Genomic DNA, 18,131 nt, shown 5'->3' with positions numbered 1-18,131 from the left:
ACCGAGCTTGGCATTAGAATTTCGCATTGCACATGGAAAAGAATAATTAATTAAGGTTGCTCACGCATATTATTGTAGTTAATCTGTTGAATATAATTATTATAATAAGTTGCTTATTGTATTATTGGATGTTTTGCAGCTCATTCGGCAACGAACTAGAACCTACATCTAACTGGCTCGAATTGATATATTCTTGCTTAATAACAATGGCAGGATTGGTGCTCTTTGTTACACTACTTGGGAATATACAGGTGACAAATTTTAGCTTAGATGAGTTTCTAATTGGAGTTTAATTAAATAATTTGTCATGTTTTAAACTCAATAAATTAATATTAATTTTGCTATACCATCACCATCATGAATCAAGGTGTTTCTCAACATGGTCATGGCAAATAAGAAGAAAATTCAGCTGAAATATAGAGATCTGGAATGGTGGATGAGGAGGAGACAATTGCCTTCTCATTTGAGGGAAAGTGAAAGAGTTCGCCATTTTCAACACGAAAGCTGGGCAGCCATGGGAGGACAGGATGAGATCGAACTCATCCAAGATTTCCCTGACGGCCTCCGCAGAGATATCAGGCGTTATCTTTGCCTAGACCTTGTCAAGAAGGTGACGAACATACTTACATATAATATATATGTGTGCATTTGAATTTAATATTTGGTTTCTCTTCTAATAAATATAGAATGAGACTGATTTTTTTTTTTCTTTTCCTTTTTGATTGCCTCAAGGTTCCTCTGTTCCACATGCTAGATGATCTCATTCTTGACAACATCTGTGACCGAGTCAGGCCTCTAATTTACTCCAAGGGCGAAAAGGTGACAATTTTATTACAATGAAATAAGTGTTAATACGCACGTAGTGTTGTTTAGTATAACCATGGTCTATGAGCAACGTGGCAACGTTTTTTATTCAGTGGTAATTATCCTATGTGGTAGTTAAATACATAGAACTAGTGTAAGGTAACCCATTAAAGTTTTGTGCTGGTCCGGCAGTCGTACAGCTGACATCTACTAGCCTGTTTAACTTTGTCTCAATTTTTGCATAATAAATAAACACTAAAACTCTTTGTTGCTAGTTTAATTTGTTCTTTTTGATACGTGTTATTAGCTTAATTGGCTCTTTTTTGCCATTAAAGTACTCTAATTGGACTCTTATTCCTTACATTTACACTGTTTCTTTTATGAATTGTCATCTGTTATATTTCAGTTTAATCAAATCATCAAAAAAAAAAAAAAAAAGAAAAAGGCCCCGAAAAAAAATTTGAAAAAAGGTTAGCAAAAGAGAAAAAAAAAAAATACTCCAATTACCATTATTTCGCCACTAAAGCATTCTAATTTAACTAAGGCACAAATCAAAAGATTCAAAACTACGATCACAGTCATAGCATTAACATATTAATTGAACATCTACGACAAATATTGACATTATCTTTTTAATAGTACTGGTGGTAACATTTTTTTTCAAGTGACAGATGATTAGAGAAGGAGATCCTATCCAAAGGATGGTTTTCATCGTCCGGGGACGCGTAAGACGCAGCCAAGGCCTAAGCAAAGGCTTCCTAGCCACAAGCACCCTCGAGCCCGGCGGATTCTTCGGCGACGAGCTTCTCTCGTGGTGCCTCCGCCGTCCATTCGTGGACCGCCTCCCCACCTCCTCCGCCACCTTCACTTCCACCGAACCGATCGAAGCCTTCGCGATCGACGCTGACCATCTCCGGTACATCATCGATCACTTCCGCTACAAGTTCGCCAGCGAGAGGCTAAAGAGAACGACGAGATACTACTCCTCCAACTGGCGAACGTGGGGGGCAGTGGTCATACAGCTCGCATGGCGGCGATACCGGAGGAGGACTAAGGGAATTGCACCGGCTCCGATAAATGGAGGGACGACAAAGAATCGGCTCCGGCAGTATGCCGCCATGTTCCTCTCGCTCCGACCACATGACCACCTTGAATAGAACGCTTTTTTTTTTCTTTTTCTTCTCCAACAATAGAAGAGTTCAATATGTGATAATTAAGAAGATTGGAGATTAATTGTCTTTTTAATTTTTTTTTTCTCCAAGTGATTATTAGTACTGCTGAGCCTATTTCGCTGAGTTACAAAAGTGAACAGTTTTTTTTTTTTTTTTTTTTTTTTTTTTTGAGAATAATTGATTGAACAGTTTAGGTCCATATAAAACAAGTGACATATGCTTATGGTAATTAATCAGTAAGATTTGCAAAATAAATTAATAAATGTCATTAGTGGCGGTTAATTTTTTAAATAATAAAAAATAGCGTCTAGGTAGATCGTAGAGTCCTTGTATGCTAAATTATATGGATAAATTTATTTCTTCGACTAAATTTTGATGGCTTTTCATCTTGTCTCCTGAATTTGTAAAGTTGGGATTTGCACCCTTGAACTTAAAAAAAAAAAAAGTTAAGAAAATTATCCACATGTATCACTTAAATGGATAGGAATTAGATAAAATTACAACATTAATTATTATTTTTTCATTAGATCGAGTCTCATCTATCCACTAACGAGATTCACATTTTATGAATAGCGGAGTTTTCACTCATTAAAATGAATAGGGGTGCTTTTTTTTTTTTTTTTTTTCTATAACCGTGCCTTTACGAATTTTGTTGAAATGCTTCTAAAGAAAAATCTGATTATCATTCACCTGAGACCTGAGTGTTGAAAGAGAGAGAGAAAGGAGGAGAGATAGAGAGATAGAGAGACAGAGAGAGAGAAAGTGAGTGAGAGGAAGGAAAGAGAGAGAAAGAGAATTTGTAAAAAATGAAAAAAAAAAATGTTGTAGATTACTAGATTTTTGTTGAGAAAAAAATATTATGTAGACTATATGAAAAAATAATCTAGAGGAAGAAAGATAACCTACAAGTTATGAAAAGATAACTTACAGGTGATAAAAAATAACCTATAAAATATTAGTGACATAAAATAAATTAACAATGATAGAAATAAAATAGTGTTATATTTTTAATGACTTTTCTAAAAATTTCCCTAGGAATTATGATACTATAATTTGAAAAGTTAAAACCTAATTTAAGCTAAGAACTCTAGTTATAAACATAACAAATTACAATGATAAGAAAAGGTATGGCCACTACAATATGCAAAAAAAACAACAATTTTTACCTCTTAAATATTGTATAACCAACATATTCCTAAAGGTAAATTGGTTTTTATAGAACCATACTTTTTTTTTATTTACTCTATTATCTCTAATGATCATTCTTTCAACCCTACCATTTACTTAAAAAACAAAAAAAAATCTCGTGTCTATCATTTGGGCCTCCATTTCGAGCTTTGTCTTATGGGCGCATAATTTTTAAAAATACCCCTTGAAATGGAGCACATTTTATTTCTACTCCTTAACATTAGCACATGTATTTATACCTTTTAGATTGGAACTAGTCAAGGGGTAAATTTTTTAAAAATTGATACATTTAATAAGTCAGATACTTAAGAAGGTAAAATATGTAATTTTCTCGTCTGTCTCTAATTACTTTTAATTTTGTAATTTTTTTTCTTGTACCCATTTGCACTATAGGGTTGAGACTGATCTGTTCACACCAAGGCAACAATTCAAACGAGCGACCTTGTGCTCCTCACACAAAAAGCAAGAAGGGAAAAACAAAATAATAAAGAGAGAAAGTGGTTTGAGAAAATATGTATTTTTTTTTATTTCTCTCTTTAAAAAAAAATTAAGGTGGGAGATTCAAACTTTAAACCTCAATATTTAAAGTAAAAATATAGATATTGCTAACCAAAACTTGCAATCATATACTTTTGCCATTTTATTGTCAAGGTGGAAAAATATTCTATTTGCTTAATTATAAGAATTTATAATATAAACTAAACACGTCAATTATGCAAAATTTCCTCTTAAAAAAGCACTCTTTATCTATTTTATACTAATTTCATTATAGCCTTTTGTCTTCTATTTAATTAATTGTAGTGGTGACATAATAGGAGCATTCACATGTCTTCCTAAAGTGGGATTAATTCCAGATCCTCAAATAGACGATATTAGTTGATCGGGCAAACACCAGCATCCTCCAATTGCGTGGATTTAATACCATATAGCATCCGGTGACAGTATTGTTGGAGCAAAATTTCGTCCAACACCTATCTAACGTCCCTAGACTAATAGTTTGGATTGAATAAGTAAATTATCTAAGAAAATTAGAAAAACACTCGAAGAACACAAAGAATCTCTGAAGGAATAACAAAAACAAAATGAAGACAATCACAAGACAATTGTATTCAGAAATGAGTGTCCTTTTCCCTCTCAAATCGAGGAAATTTATAGTACATTAGAATTAAGGGAGTTTAATTCTTCCATTAATTCGAGAGTTTATTCTCTCTTAATTACAATGAGGCTCTTCACCTTTTTGTGAGTTAAAACTGATAAATAATCAATGAGAATTAACTTTCAACCATTCAATGTCTTCAATTAACATCGGTTACTTCACTTGATAACATCGCGCGACCTTTGAACTTTCTGCTCAGGAGAGCTTAGAATCGGGAGAACTTGAGCTCCGACAAGCCTTTAAATTTATTGCAGATTTAATGATTCTGAAAATGCTACCCAACAAGTATTATATGAAATACCATTTTCCGAGTCGATTTCTCGGATGACAGCAAGCTAGCAATAGAATTTATAATTGAAAGGCAAATTATGGTACTAAAATATACCATACTAACTCAGCTTTAAGTATATACCAAAGGTTCACTAACCTTAATTTTTCTAATCGCCCTAACATTTTTATCACGCACAATTATATATATATATGTATATATATCTATATATTTATAGAGATATGTATGTATATCTGTATGTATATGTATAGATTATATATATTTATAACCTTTTCCCTTCATTTGAATTAATTTTGGCGGAAGTTCACATCCTTTTGAGTATATATCATCAGGAATATGACAAAGAAAGCTCCTCAATGTGTTCATCTCCTCGCCATATTTTTCACCGTCTTTATGCTTCTTATGAACGTTGCTAAATAAGCACTTCCACTACTGATTACTCCTTTCAATTGTCATGAACTTCTATATGCTCTCTTCTCACAATTTTGTAGACTTAAAACTTTAAAAAGTGAATAAAACTCACGTACAGGTTTGATGCTTCGGAACCAAAAAAAAAAAAATCAACGTTTAAAAGAAGATAATTGTAGTTTGTACTATTATTTTAATTCGAAATTGTAGTTTTAATTCATGTTCCTGTAAAAAATTTCTAGTCCTTTTTACATACTTAGACATATATATATATATATATATTGTTCTGATCATATAGATTTAGAGAAGAGCATATATATATATATACACACACACATACAATATTGACCATATATATACATTCTCTTATAATTTGTAAATGCAAACAGTTGTGATAGAAGATGCAAAAAGGAGAGCGTGGTGTGCGGAGTTTGTAACGAGGCGTGTGGTATGACTGCTGAAGCATGGATTACGTCTGCTAGAGTCTTTTCTTAACGGTGTTATTTTTCTTAATTTTCCCCAAGTTGTAGTCTTTTGTTTTTTTTTCTGTCTTTTTGGCTGGAAGCATAAATAATGTTGGCACATTATAAACTCCTCTGATAAAGTGCACCGTTGCCTAAGGCCCCTTAAGCCCATCAAGGCTCCATCTTCACCACATTTCACGAATAATAGTAGGTATCCATATAAAAGCCTCTTTAAATGTGTATATCCCAAATTGCAACATATATAAACATTTCTCAAATGATCATGTTATACTTCTCAATTGATGCTTATTTCTCAACTCATAAATCCTGCGATTTTTATTTTTTACTTTCAAATCATGGCCTGATTCGGAGAAAATTTTGAAGAAAAAAAAATGCTAGCAAAAGATCTTAATGATATTTGGACTAATGAAATTTTTTTTAAAGAAAACTGAACATCATATTAAAAAGAAATAATTTTCTATAAATTGGACATTTTATAATACATAAATACTGGTGATCTATTTAACTATTAGTTATTAATAGGCTTAACATGAAATTTTCGCCCAAGGCCCCTTGCGTCTTGAGCCGGGCCTGCTATTATCGTATGTACAAGCTTTATTGACCTCTTTATATAATTCTTCTCTACTAAAACATCCAACCATTTCGTACAGCTGACAACAATTAATTATACGCCCGATCAACAATTATTTTTTTAAAAATTTTCCTTTTCTAATGAATGCGATTGTACTTTTTTGTTGGACGATCAAATAAGTACCTTAGGAACTTCATTTGGATATTTTGATATATACACACACACACACACACATGTGCATGTTTTAATAAGATAATTATAGTACTGATTTTTTTTTTCTCCTAGTGAGGGAGATGCATCTTTGCAGAAGATGTAACAAGCGGGGTTAGTGCATACATTTTACCAATTTTACAACAAAGAAGTGAATCATGAGTTCCATTTTTCTGTCAGCATCACTCCAAGTGTGATATGAGGATTTGAACATTATTAAATTTCATCATAGAAGGCGCGGGGTGTAGATTTACAATTAGGCAAACCAACAACCACTTCATGAGTTGTTTTTTTTTTTTTCATATTTTTTTTAGAAAAACCACTTCATGAGCTTTAGTTTTATGTAGCATAAAACTACTTTTGGTTGACTAACTAGAACTTGTCGTTTAGTTTATTACTGACTCCTGAGAAAAGATTCTTAACTTGGATGAAAACAATCCTGTAACAATGACCAATATTCCAAGTTTCTGACCTTTTCTTTCAATTGACTATTTCTAACTATCATTGGGCAAAATTTAGCTCTATGTGCATGTTTGGTTTGAGGATTCAAACCACTCTAGTTTCGATTATAGTGTTTTCTCTCACAAAATTTAAATTCAAACCAATCCTCAAACCAAACAAGCACTGGAATTAGAATTCCTATAGACATATGGTATAGCCAGATCATATACAATTATCCATTTTGATCAGTTCTTTCGGCCCAATGTGCATGCACATTTAGAATTCCTATTTTAATTACCTTTCTATTGTACAAGATTCCCATTTTCATCTACAAGTGCTTTTTACTCACTCTCATCTATACGGTTTTTGCCCTTTCAGGTCTTCTCATGGCTATAATCTTGTAAATTCAGTTGCTTAGATACATATATGATGAAGACCAAAAGGGAAAATCGTAGTTCTGCTCTAATTAATTAATTATAAACTATTCATCGATTTGTTGTTCTTCTAATTTTGTTTACCGAGTGAAACATTCAATCTTTGCTAGCTTCCAGCAGCTAGCTAGTGCGGGAAATATGAGTACTCTACCTCGATATGCTCGCTTCCTGGCAATCCTCTTCTTCATCAGCTTTATGCTTCTTATACACATGGGTAAGAACTCTTTGTTCGTGTGTCTATTAATATAAATACACAAATTGTGAATCGATTATAACTGCATTCAGATTAGATTTGCATGCTAAAAAAATATATATATATATTTTAATCCTGTTGGTATTGATTATGATGTGTTTGTCATAAATATTTATAATATGTCTATGCACACAGGGGCGGAGCTATGTGAGACCCAGGCCCGCTATTCCCTTTATGATTTTGCTTCTCTTTTAAAAAAATTTGCACTATTCTCCTCCATTTGTCCTTCCTGATTTCTTTTTTCAACATTTACATGATATTTTTAGAAAAACTTTAATTATACCTTAAGTTTTGTTTCTTTTAAGTACTCTTATTCCAAAATTAAAATCTCTAATAAATCAAAATTCATTTATGCTACTATACAAATTCACAAATAGAAAAATAAAGTTAAAGAGGCTATTTTGTTGTAGTTTAGTTCAAATTTTTTGTTTGATTTACGCCCACTGAAGAAAAAGTCTGGTTTTGCCACTATATACACACATGTTTAGAAATAACCTATACATACATATGCTATATAATAGCCATATACATGTTATACGCGTGTATATATATATATATATATATACATATATATATATATATGCGCTATGGCCGCCTATGACCTTTCCTAATAATATCTGCAGGAGACTCTATGGAGCCACTTGGTTGGTATAAGTGTGCTCTCAAAGACACAGGTATTACTAGCAAATGCCATATGCGTAAAAGCAAAACATTTAAGAAGTGCTGTAGAAACACAACTCGGTGTGATAACAAATGTAAACGTCGAGAAGGAGCAACTTGTGGAGTCTGTAAAATTTATATCGCCAGGGCTCAGGTGGGCATGTGCTTGCTTACACTGTTGATCCCCTCAGCCTCTTTTTGGTCCTTTGGTAATTGGAAAGTGTACTAGATATTGTATGTAGCACTTGATCTCTCTTCTGCCAAATATCCGTTGTGTGCCATTAATTTGCAGCGATGATATAGTAATTTCACTTTGTATCTAGCTAATACATATTTACATTTTTCCTTGAAAGTACATCTATATGATTTCTATTATCAACTATATGTATGAAGATTTAATGAATGAAGATCCTCTATGATCTCCTTTCTTTGTTGTGTTATGTACCCTTATATAAGATATTAATTCTCATCTTTATACCCTGGAGTTTAGGATCATTCCCCACGTCGCTCCTGAGCATCAGAAACTTTCGCTATGCCTTTTCAATTGAGTCCCACTTAAAACCCCTTTATCAAAATTTTTATTAAAAACAGAAAAGAAAAGAGGAATTTAAGTGTACATTGTCCTAATTAAGTGTAATCACATTGTCCTTTTGACTTTTTTATGTTTCTTTTTAATATAAATTCTAACAAAGAGAGCTTTTTTTCTGTTTATTTTTAACATAAATTCTAACAAAAAGAGCTAAATAAATTCTAACAAAGAGAGCTAGTAACTGAGACTGATTTAGAATGCTGAAGAATAAAATGAGAGTTTCTAAAATTTGAGGTACAAATATGAGAAAAGGTCTAAAGTTCGGGAAGCGCTAATGAAATTGCCCCCTAATATAATACCACTATTTTTAACTTGTACGCATCATTTAACCAAACAAGCTTTTAGTGGAATTTAGTCAAGTAAAATCACACTCTTTTAATTTTCTCATGCTTTAAAGCCTAGCTAAAGCACAACGAGTTTGGTAAATAAATTGATTTCTTTTTCAGCTAAGAGAAAAGTAACTTTGATTCTCATTATTTTACTTTGCCGATCCACAATTATTATGTTTTGATTACCACCTCTTCTCAACTCAAGCTTTTAGTCCAAAATATTGTAAAATTGTGAACAAAACTAATCCGGTAGCAATATACATATAAATTTGGGAATTGAAATTTTCTTGCAATATTCAAATAATGTCTAATACGCTTAAAAAAATCCAAACTGGTCTTTTATAGAATTTCAGAGATTTACAATGTATTTTGTTAAACATTAGGTCAGATTAACGAGTTTAAGTAGCTGAAGTACTAAAAACAAATTGACGTACAGATTAGTATAAATCAAGTAGGCCAATTAGAATTAGAATTTCTTTTCAAACAAATTGACATTCGATCATTCGAAATAATAATCCAATGCCATTTTCCTCTACAGTTTTAATTCAGAGACGATCGAGACCACAATATACTGCGTACGGTAGACTTGCAGTTGAAGGCAAATTAAGGACGCCTATGCAAGGGAATCAAATTGTGGATAGTCCTTCATAACTCCTCCTAATTTTGAATTCGCCATTTTTTTTTTCAATAAATCATCTTCGAAATCTGATTTTTCATGAAAGGCTTATTATTATTGTTATTAGTTTAAGCGCTTTTGCAGTTGAACGCCTCTTACGTTTCACTATTATATTAATCATCAATCAACCAGTTTTAGAGGTGGGAAAAAAACTATATACTTCAAAACAATAATATAGATTTATGTTTATCAACTCGACACGTGGCCAACTGCATGCAAGTTTGAATCTCCTCCCAGGCTCACCAGCCTGCCTTACCCCTCTGCATTGTGACACGTAAGCACATACATACATATCTGTATATCTCTACACAAATTAACACATATGCATACACCAAAATGTAAATCCACCAAAATATTATATGGTAATTCAATCAAATAAACTTTCAAGAGCCAGACCAAGGAATCAAACTAATTATTTAAACATAACAAGATAAAATCGAGCACAAGATTATTCAAGCAAAAAGGAAATTAAAAAAGTTAATATAACACTTTGATTCCCCATACAAAGACTAAAACATAACTAGACACCCCCACATTAACACACACACACACATGAAAAACTCCGACCATATTATAATTACTAAAATAACATGAACAAAATTAACAAAATTAACAAAAGCAGTAATTTAACTTCTTCCCCTCATCCACTCAAAGCACATGCAAAGCTCTTTGATCTTATTATTCCGACAAACATCCCTAAATCATGATCATATCATCGCCACGTCATCATCGGAAAACCCGAAAAAGCAGAAACTAAGAAGACTGCTGCTGACCGGAGGTGAGGTGCTGCTGGCCAAACTGCTCGGCCTTGTCCTTCATCTCTCTTGCCTTGCTGGCCAGCTTGTGGCGCGCCTGGTCCAGCTGGTCGGCCCCCGGCGGGTGCTTCCCCGTCACGTACCGGTAAATCCACGACAGCACTGAGATCGCCGCCACGCCAAAGCCGCCGGAGGCCAGGAACCCCGTGATGATCAGCCCCACCGTTATCACCGCCGGCACCAGCACCGGGCTAAATATCACGAACAGCGGCGTCGCGATCGTGAGCGCGATCACCGTCCCCGCCAGGATCAGCCCCGACAGGACGAGCATGGACCCACCGGCCGTCACTGCCGTCGCCGCCTTCACCACCTGGTGGGACCGGGGCTGCTGCTGCAGCTGATCCCCCCGCTCCCCACGCAGCTGCGACTGTTGGTGCTCCGCCATTTGATCGAAGATGATCGGACGGTAATGGAGAAGTTTAGGTTGAAGTTTGATCAGAGATCTAGTGATTTTTTTTTTTTTTTTTCCTTACGAGTGGTGGATTTGGGGTGACAAGGGATGGAGAGTTTATATAGGAGGAAAGGTGGTGAGAGGAGGAGAGTGTGGAGTAGCACGTGTAGAGGAAAGGTGTGGCACGTGTTGAGAGGCTCTCATGCAGGGGTTGCATGCAACTCAGTGCCCTTGTATTGCGACACCTTGTTTTTTGTCGCCACCCGAGAGTATGTTTCCTCGTTTGAACGTAAAGAAATTATTATTGGGAAAAAGGGCAAATTGGTGTTTTTTTGTTTTTTTTGTTTTTTTTAAAGAATCCGAGGACAATAATGTCATCTAGCTGTGATGATCAAAGTGTGGTGGCGTTTCATACCATGATTCTTTCGGTATTTTCACACGTAAAGAAAGAAAAAGCTGAGCAAAAAACCAATTGATCATATCTGCAGCGAACAACGTACACGAATAATTGTGGCACAATCTCCACTTCTATAAAGAATTAACCATCCAACAATAATGTTAAATCACCTAAGGAAGTTGTTATGAAAATTTAGCCGTGCTTGATTCTGTTTGTGCTGAGCAATTCTTTACTTGTTGAATCTCGACATTTGTATTTATTTTGTACTTCATCCGTCTCAACAGATAGATCCAGTTAATATTCAAAGTTGAATTTTCTTAACGTTAATAGTCATTTACAACTATTATTAAGTTTAAGTCATTGGTTAAATTTAGAATGAAATCTTCCGTTCAAAATAATTGACTAATAGAAGAGAGAGAGAGGGGTTTAGAATTAACTCCATTTTACTTGAGAAAATTTCAAATAAAAAAAGTTAGAAAAAATGGAGAATTTATTTTAAGAGTGCATAAATATGAACATTTACTTCTTATTCTTGATAAATACTCATTTGTTAGTATAATTATTTGACTAAAAATGTTATAAATTAAGAATAAAGGGTAAAAATCTCGACTCATATACTTTTAAAAAATATTTGTTAAGATTATCCAAAATGTTACGAAAATTCTTGGATAATCTTTGACAAATACTGCTTGAAAGTGTATGAGTCAGGATTTTTATCATTTATTCTTAATTTATAACCTTTTTAGTTAAATAATTACACTAATAAAAGTGTATTTATTAAGTGTAATGGGTAAATGTCCTGACTCATACACTCTCAGGTAAATTCTCAATTTTTTTAATATTTTTTTATAATTTCTACTAGGGAGAAAGAGGAAAATAGGCCAAGACTTGAGATCAATTAAAATTAATAGGCTAATAGTTTATATACGTTAATAAATAGGTCAAATTACTATTTTTGTCCATAACTTGTCTAGTTATGAACCATAACTTGACAAGTTATTGTCCATAATTCACAGTTTTTGTCCATAACTTATCTAGTTATGAACTATAACTTGATAAATTTATCCATAACTTATCTGATTATGAACTATAACTTGATAAGTTATGTCCTATTAATTTCTATAACTAAAAATTTACATATATACTTTCTTAAATTTTTTATACGGGTCTATTTTCTATTTCCGAGGGCCAAACACCAAAGAAAGTGGATATTGGCCCATTTATATAAAATGGGCTATCCTCTACTTTACTTCAGGGCCAGGTAAGGCCCATCTCACTCGGCCCAAGAAGGGAATCAAAAGGGGAAAATGAAGCGAATTCTCCGATTCCGCGACTGAGAAAGAAGAGTCCTTGCCTGGTAAATACTATACGAGGTCGCTCTTCTTGGTGGACAAGCTAGATCTGTAAACTACCGATCACCATGGTAACTCCTTCTCTTTCTCATCCATCGAATACAATTCTCTTTCTGGGTATTCAATTTTTGTTGAAAATTCTGTTCGCATTCAACTGATTGTTCCTTTTTTTTTTTATTTGCTCCGAAATTTTTGAAAGGTCCTTTTGCAGCCAGATCCTTTTCTAAATGAGCTCACTAGCATGTTCGAGCGAAGCACCGAGAAAGGCTCCGTTTGGGTCACGCTTAAGCGATGTATATATCTATCCATAGCTGTGTTTAAGGGGGTTCAATTATTTCGTTATAACATATATGGATTATTTTATTTCTCAATTGGGTTTGCTTTTTTTTTCTTCGATTATCATTGTAATTGCGTTTGCATATTTGGCTTTTTTTCTTTTGATAGCGTCGTTGAAATCAAAGGTGCAGAGGAATAAGCAGAAAACTGACGGCGAAGCGATTGAGTATCGATGTCTTATTCGCGCTACAGACGGGAAGAAAACAATTTCCACTTCGGTATGTTTTGATGAGTTATTATTATTTTTGTATAAAAAAAATGTCATCTTATTTGGTTTAGAATCTTTTTAGTATTAACCCATTGGAAATGTTGTTTGACTTCTTTTATTTTTAATGCAAAATTAATCAGGTTTTTATTTTCTTTCAATGGATTTCATTGCCCAGTTAGTATTAATTTAGTTAGAGAACTGTAACTGTTTAATTTCCTATTCCTGTGAGCGAACATGATTTAGTATTGATTTCCATGTTATGATAAAATGTAGAGTTTTGAAAAATAGTTAGATTTGCCGTCTGGAAGCAAAGTTTGGATTCAATTCCTCTTAATTTGTCAATGCTGGAATTAAGGAGAATTCTAATTTGTGGATGAGTTGGTGGTTGTTCTTTACGAGAAAATGGGGAAATAGAATAGGAGTATTTGAACTTTCATATGCTTTTTGAGCCTTCATAAGCCAATTATAAGACATGCATTATGCAAGTCCCATGTTGAGGTAGGAGAACTCCTTTAGAGCTATGTGGGATCAGGTGGCAAGCTCTGATCAACTGAATTGGAAGGTATTAGTCTAAATACGTCGATTGGCATGATACCATATTTTTTAAGAAACTCCGTTCAGGAAGCTTACTTCTCTTGGGGAATTAATTGAAACCTGTCCGTAAACGCATCATATGTGTTCTCATTCTGCCGGTGGCTGTAACAATGTCCTGATGATGTTTTGGCAAAAGCTGTGATTGTGGTTGGATTTGTAGTGTGGAAAGGTTGATATTATGTGGAGGTGGAAAGCTTGATATTACATAGAGGACTATGGAACCAAGATAAAAACTTTCATCGTTAGAGAGTACTCGAGAGTGATAAGGTAATGAGCAATATGGCTCAGAAGGAGCACTTTTAAGGTCTTTCCATCGTCAAATTAAGGTGTCTATGAAAGTTTGTCGATAAACTGTTTTGAGATCTTGATAGTGGAAATATCTAGTATTAGAGCTAACAGACACTGGCTTATACATATTATGCTGGTTAATTATAATGAGAAATTGCTGTTAACTGGAATGCTTCTTTTTCTCTTTTTCTTTTTCTTTTTCCGGTTAAGTCCAATCCTGTTTGTTTAAAGCTTTTATGTTTTACCTTTATACTTGTCTCCTAGGTGAATTTGCACCTACAATTTGACTCAGACTGGTAGCTTAAAAGAACATTAGTTTAGTAAATACTTTGATTTCTTTCTCATTTTCTCATCCTCCTAAATCTTTCCTGATAGCATCATTTAGTCTTTTTCTATGAGTTTTTACTTTTTAGACTTATAGCTTAGCTTTGCTTGTGGTAGATTGATTTGTCTTGTTTTTCTTTTTTCCTTCATGCAACATGGCTGACTGTTGTCGCTGATTTATTTATTGGAAGGTCGGAGCCAAGGATCATATGCGGTTTCAAGCTTCATATGCTACCATTCTAAAGGCCCACATGACAGCTCTTAAGAAGAGGGAGAGGAAAGACAAGAAAAAGGCTGCTGAGACCGATCGGAAAGACGGGGCAGGTGCGAAGAAGCCCAAGAATGCGTAAAGAAGTCTCTTCGTTTCTTCTTATACCAAAAAGCCTTTATAAAAACAACTTTGTGCTTCTTCCAACACTTTTTTGGAGAGAGAGAGAAGACTTTTTTTTTTTTTTTTTTTTTTTTGTTGTTGCAAGAAATCAGTCAAATTATAGGGATTGAAGAATGTGGATTTTTGTTTAGCTTCCCTTTTCCTTTCTAGATTCTGTTCTTATTGGATGATAGCTTTGATGATGTAATTGAAATCGACATCTCCAAAAGCTTTTCTGGAAAACTTGCTATTATACTGATGTTTTTATTTTTATTTTTATTTTTTGCTTGAAACAAATTTGTATCATGAATTTGTTGCTAGTAGAGGAGAAATATTTTTGCTCAAGATCCCTAAACTAGGCTTTAGGTTACACATATCGTTCCACGGAAATTTAAAGAATGAGAAGTACAATGAAGAACTACTGTGATCAAAGCTTGATTTTTACCTCTTTTACCAGATTTAGAGCTAGCTTACAAACTCACCAAGGTCGTTAGACAAAAAGCCAGATTTTGACCAGCTTCTAGAAACAGCTGGAAAAACTCATATTTTAGGAACAAATCCCATAGAACATTGGAATAGAAACCATTTTAAGGCAGAAATTGTCCCCATTAATCCAGACTTTAATTATTAAAACAGAAGAAATAAAATATACGACATAGGATAAGAAAGAATTTGAGATACAAAATCAAAGAACTTCTAGATATGAAAGTTATTAGAAAAAGTTTTGGTCCCCATATATCTGCAGCGTTCATGGTTAGAAATCTCAGAAATAGTTGAGAAGAAAAGCCAGAATGGTTAGAAAAAATTTATTAAAAAAAAAAAAAAGGAAAAAAAAAGAAAAAAAAAAGAACACGCTACGCTATGTTAAAACCAGATTCATCTGGTACTACTAATTCTAAATTTACGGCTGAGTGTCCTCCCCCCCGAGTCTTTAACTAATTACAAATTCACATATTAACGATAATACTCTATTATTTATTTTAATATAAAAATTCACATCATTTATAAAACAATCAACAGTCCCATTGACCCAAAAAAAAAAAAAAAAAAAAAATCTTCACAGAAGAAGATATTTAACATTTCTGGCTGAAATAAAAGGACAGACAAAGACTAGTGTAGCAAATGTTATTTGGTCAAACCCGTTACCTCCCAACATAACCTAAATGCTACGGCGTGTATTCAGTTTATATCATGTTTGGTCATAAGCAAAAACACTAGATGTCAATGTAACTATTTGCTTCCTTTTCTTCCACATCTAGTGGGGTTAAAAGATTAAAGGGTACAGCAAATTTTTTGAAAAAAGAAGTATATATAGGCTCCGTTCACTTCGCTGATTCGAGTTTAGAATTTGAGTTTTTCTACAGTAAAAAGCTCTCACAAACAATCACATCTAACCTTTTTGCTACAGTAAAAAACTCTCACATAAAATCACATCTCAACTCAAATTCTAAACTCGAATCAGCGAAGTGAACGGGCCATATAATATATTGTTCATTTCCGTCTTTCCCCCGGCTTAATTGTTCTCTTAATGTTTACATTTCGTGGAAGTCAAGCACCGACCGAAAATGCTGCATTAAGTTGCTTACAATTACATTCTACTAAGTAATTGATTCCTAATTAAAATTATGTTCATTCACTTGGAACTTAAATGTTTAGGATTGTAGTGTTTTGTTAAATCCGCGCAACAACACTTTGAGTGCGTTTACCATACTATAAAAGAAGGTAATAAGAAACGTAATGAGATTAGAAAAAAAAAGTAAAGTAATAGAATTTAGAGTCATTCATTTATTTTCAAGTGTTTATTTGATTATTTAATGGTGTAATGAGAAACAATCTCATACTCTTTTTTATGTTTACAAAAATTAAGAATAGCAATGTTATGAATGTAATCACTAAAATGTCATTTTACACAATTTGATAATAATTAATTATATAGTAATTCATTATGGATAAATGAGTAAATTTAACACTCATTCCTTTTTACAAGGAATCAATACTAAAAAAGTGTAAGGATTGTCATTTCTTATATTGTGTGTAGCCTATTAAATCTATATTATTAATTTTATAAGTAAACACATTATTATATAGAAAAGAAAATCAATCATCACTTTCTCTTTCTCTTTCCCTTTGGTACAAAGTAAACATGCCCAAAAGAATACTTCATAGAGGTTTCTATCCATCTATCTATTTTTTCTTTTGGTTACTGACACTAATAATTCCTAAACTTCAAAATAGTGACATTTTAATTTCAAAACTTTTATTTTTAATATATTAATCCCTCAATTTTTAATTTTTGACAGATTTCGTCCTTAAATTCAAATTGACGAATGATTTCTGTTGCAAATATAAGTTTTTTTTTTTTTTTTCTTTTTTTCTTTTTGGTTGCTAATCAAACCGAAATTTTGATACAAATACAAGTTGTTCCCATAAACACGACCTTGCAGTTTTATCCCTGGTAAGATTATCATCAAGTTTAAATTTGTTTAAATTCGAAGATTGCTTTCAATCTAGTTGTTAATTTCAAATTGAATGAGATATTCATGTATTCACTTTCGTAATCTAACCCTCTTTTTCCGTATCGTACAACTACTTAAGAATTTAAAGCTTAATTAGTAAATTTGATCTCAAACTTATCTATACCAAACTAATTCACTGTATAATTTTATGAGAATATATAGTTAGGTTAGCGAAAGAGAATAGATAGTTAGGTTATTTATTTGAAAACCATGATGTCAGTTTATTTACTTTATCTTGTCAAAAACACGTAAGCTTAAACGTACTAGTAGTACCTCCCTGCTAGATATTATGCATAAAGCAAGTGCATGCATTTAGAGAAAATTATTAGTGCAGCCTGAAGTCTTCGAGGAATGACTGACTTTTGACTTTTTTTTTTTTTTTTTTTCCAAATAAGAAAAACAAAATTTTATGCATTTGGTTTAATATAAAAATAGAAAAGGTTCAAAAACAAAACAGAGTTGCAGGTAGTGCTGGAACTTCGGGTCGGCGGGCCGCTCGAAGTCCGAATTTTTTCGGGCTCGGGCGGGCCGGCCCAATTCCCGCCCGTCCAAGCAAGAAATTCGGGTTCGGGCTCGGGCAGCCCGGATTTGACATGTCCACCCTTGCCCGCCGCCGTTTAACCACCGTATACTGCCGTCCGCCGGGATTTTTTTGCATTTTTCCGACCAAGACCGAACTGCCCGACCCGAAAATTGCCCGAAAATTGGGTGTGCCCGAATTGCCCGACCCGAAGCCCGAATTTTTGAATTTTGCCCGAATTTTTCCCGACTTGCCCGACCCGCCCGAGGTGCCCGATTGCCCGAATACCCGAAAACGGCTAGCTTTTTGAATTTTGCCCGAAAACGGCTAGTTTTTTGAATTTTTACCCGAATTC

The 18,131-nt window shown here is 33.6% G+C and overlaps 3 protein-coding genes across 3 annotated transcripts in view; 2 read left to right on the top strand and 1 right to left on the bottom strand.

Moving 5' to 3' along the window:
- The window catches only part of LOC21400091 (cyclic nucleotide-gated ion channel 2), a 5,277-nt gene extending 3,316 nt beyond the window's left edge, over nucleotides 1-1,961 (top strand). The window contains exons 5-8 of the mRNA XM_010110828.2: nucleotides 140-251; nucleotides 368-610; nucleotides 733-819; nucleotides 1,476-1,961. Coding sequence (XP_010109130.2) covers nucleotides 140-251; nucleotides 368-610; nucleotides 733-819; nucleotides 1,476-1,961 — 928 coding nt within the window. The remainder of the gene's footprint in view (nucleotides 1-139; nucleotides 252-367; nucleotides 611-732; nucleotides 820-1,475) is intronic.
- An 8,152-nt stretch (nucleotides 1,962-10,113) lies between these two features.
- Nucleotides 10,114-10,950, bottom strand: LOC21400090 (oleosin 1). Its single transcript, XM_010110827.2, has one exon. It carries the CDS (start codon nucleotides 10,863-10,865, stop codon nucleotides 10,419-10,421), a length of 447 nt encoding a protein of 148 aa, XP_010109129.1. The 5' UTR covers nucleotides 10,866-10,950; the 3' UTR covers nucleotides 10,114-10,418.
- Nucleotides 10,951-12,607: 1,657 nt separating this feature from the next.
- On the top strand, nucleotides 12,608-14,911 carry LOC21400089 (signal recognition particle 14 kDa protein). The gene is made up of 4 exons (XM_024173971.1): nucleotides 12,608-12,691; nucleotides 12,820-12,913; nucleotides 13,065-13,174; nucleotides 14,562-14,911. Exons 1-4 carry the CDS (start codon nucleotides 12,689-12,691, stop codon nucleotides 14,718-14,720), a joined length of 366 nt encoding a protein of 121 aa, XP_024029739.1. The 5' UTR covers nucleotides 12,608-12,688; the 3' UTR covers nucleotides 14,721-14,911.
- The last annotated feature ends 3,220 nt before the right edge of the window (nucleotides 14,912-18,131 follow it).

Source organism: Morus notabilis, unplaced genomic scaffold (genome assembly GCF_000414095.1).
Source record: "Morus notabilis unplaced genomic scaffold, ASM41409v2 Scaffold223, whole genome shotgun sequence".
NCBI lineage: Eukaryota > Viridiplantae > Streptophyta > Magnoliopsida > Rosales > Moraceae > Morus > Morus notabilis.
Note: the sequence above shows the minus strand (reverse complement) of the source record. Positions and strands in the feature narration are given on the sequence as shown.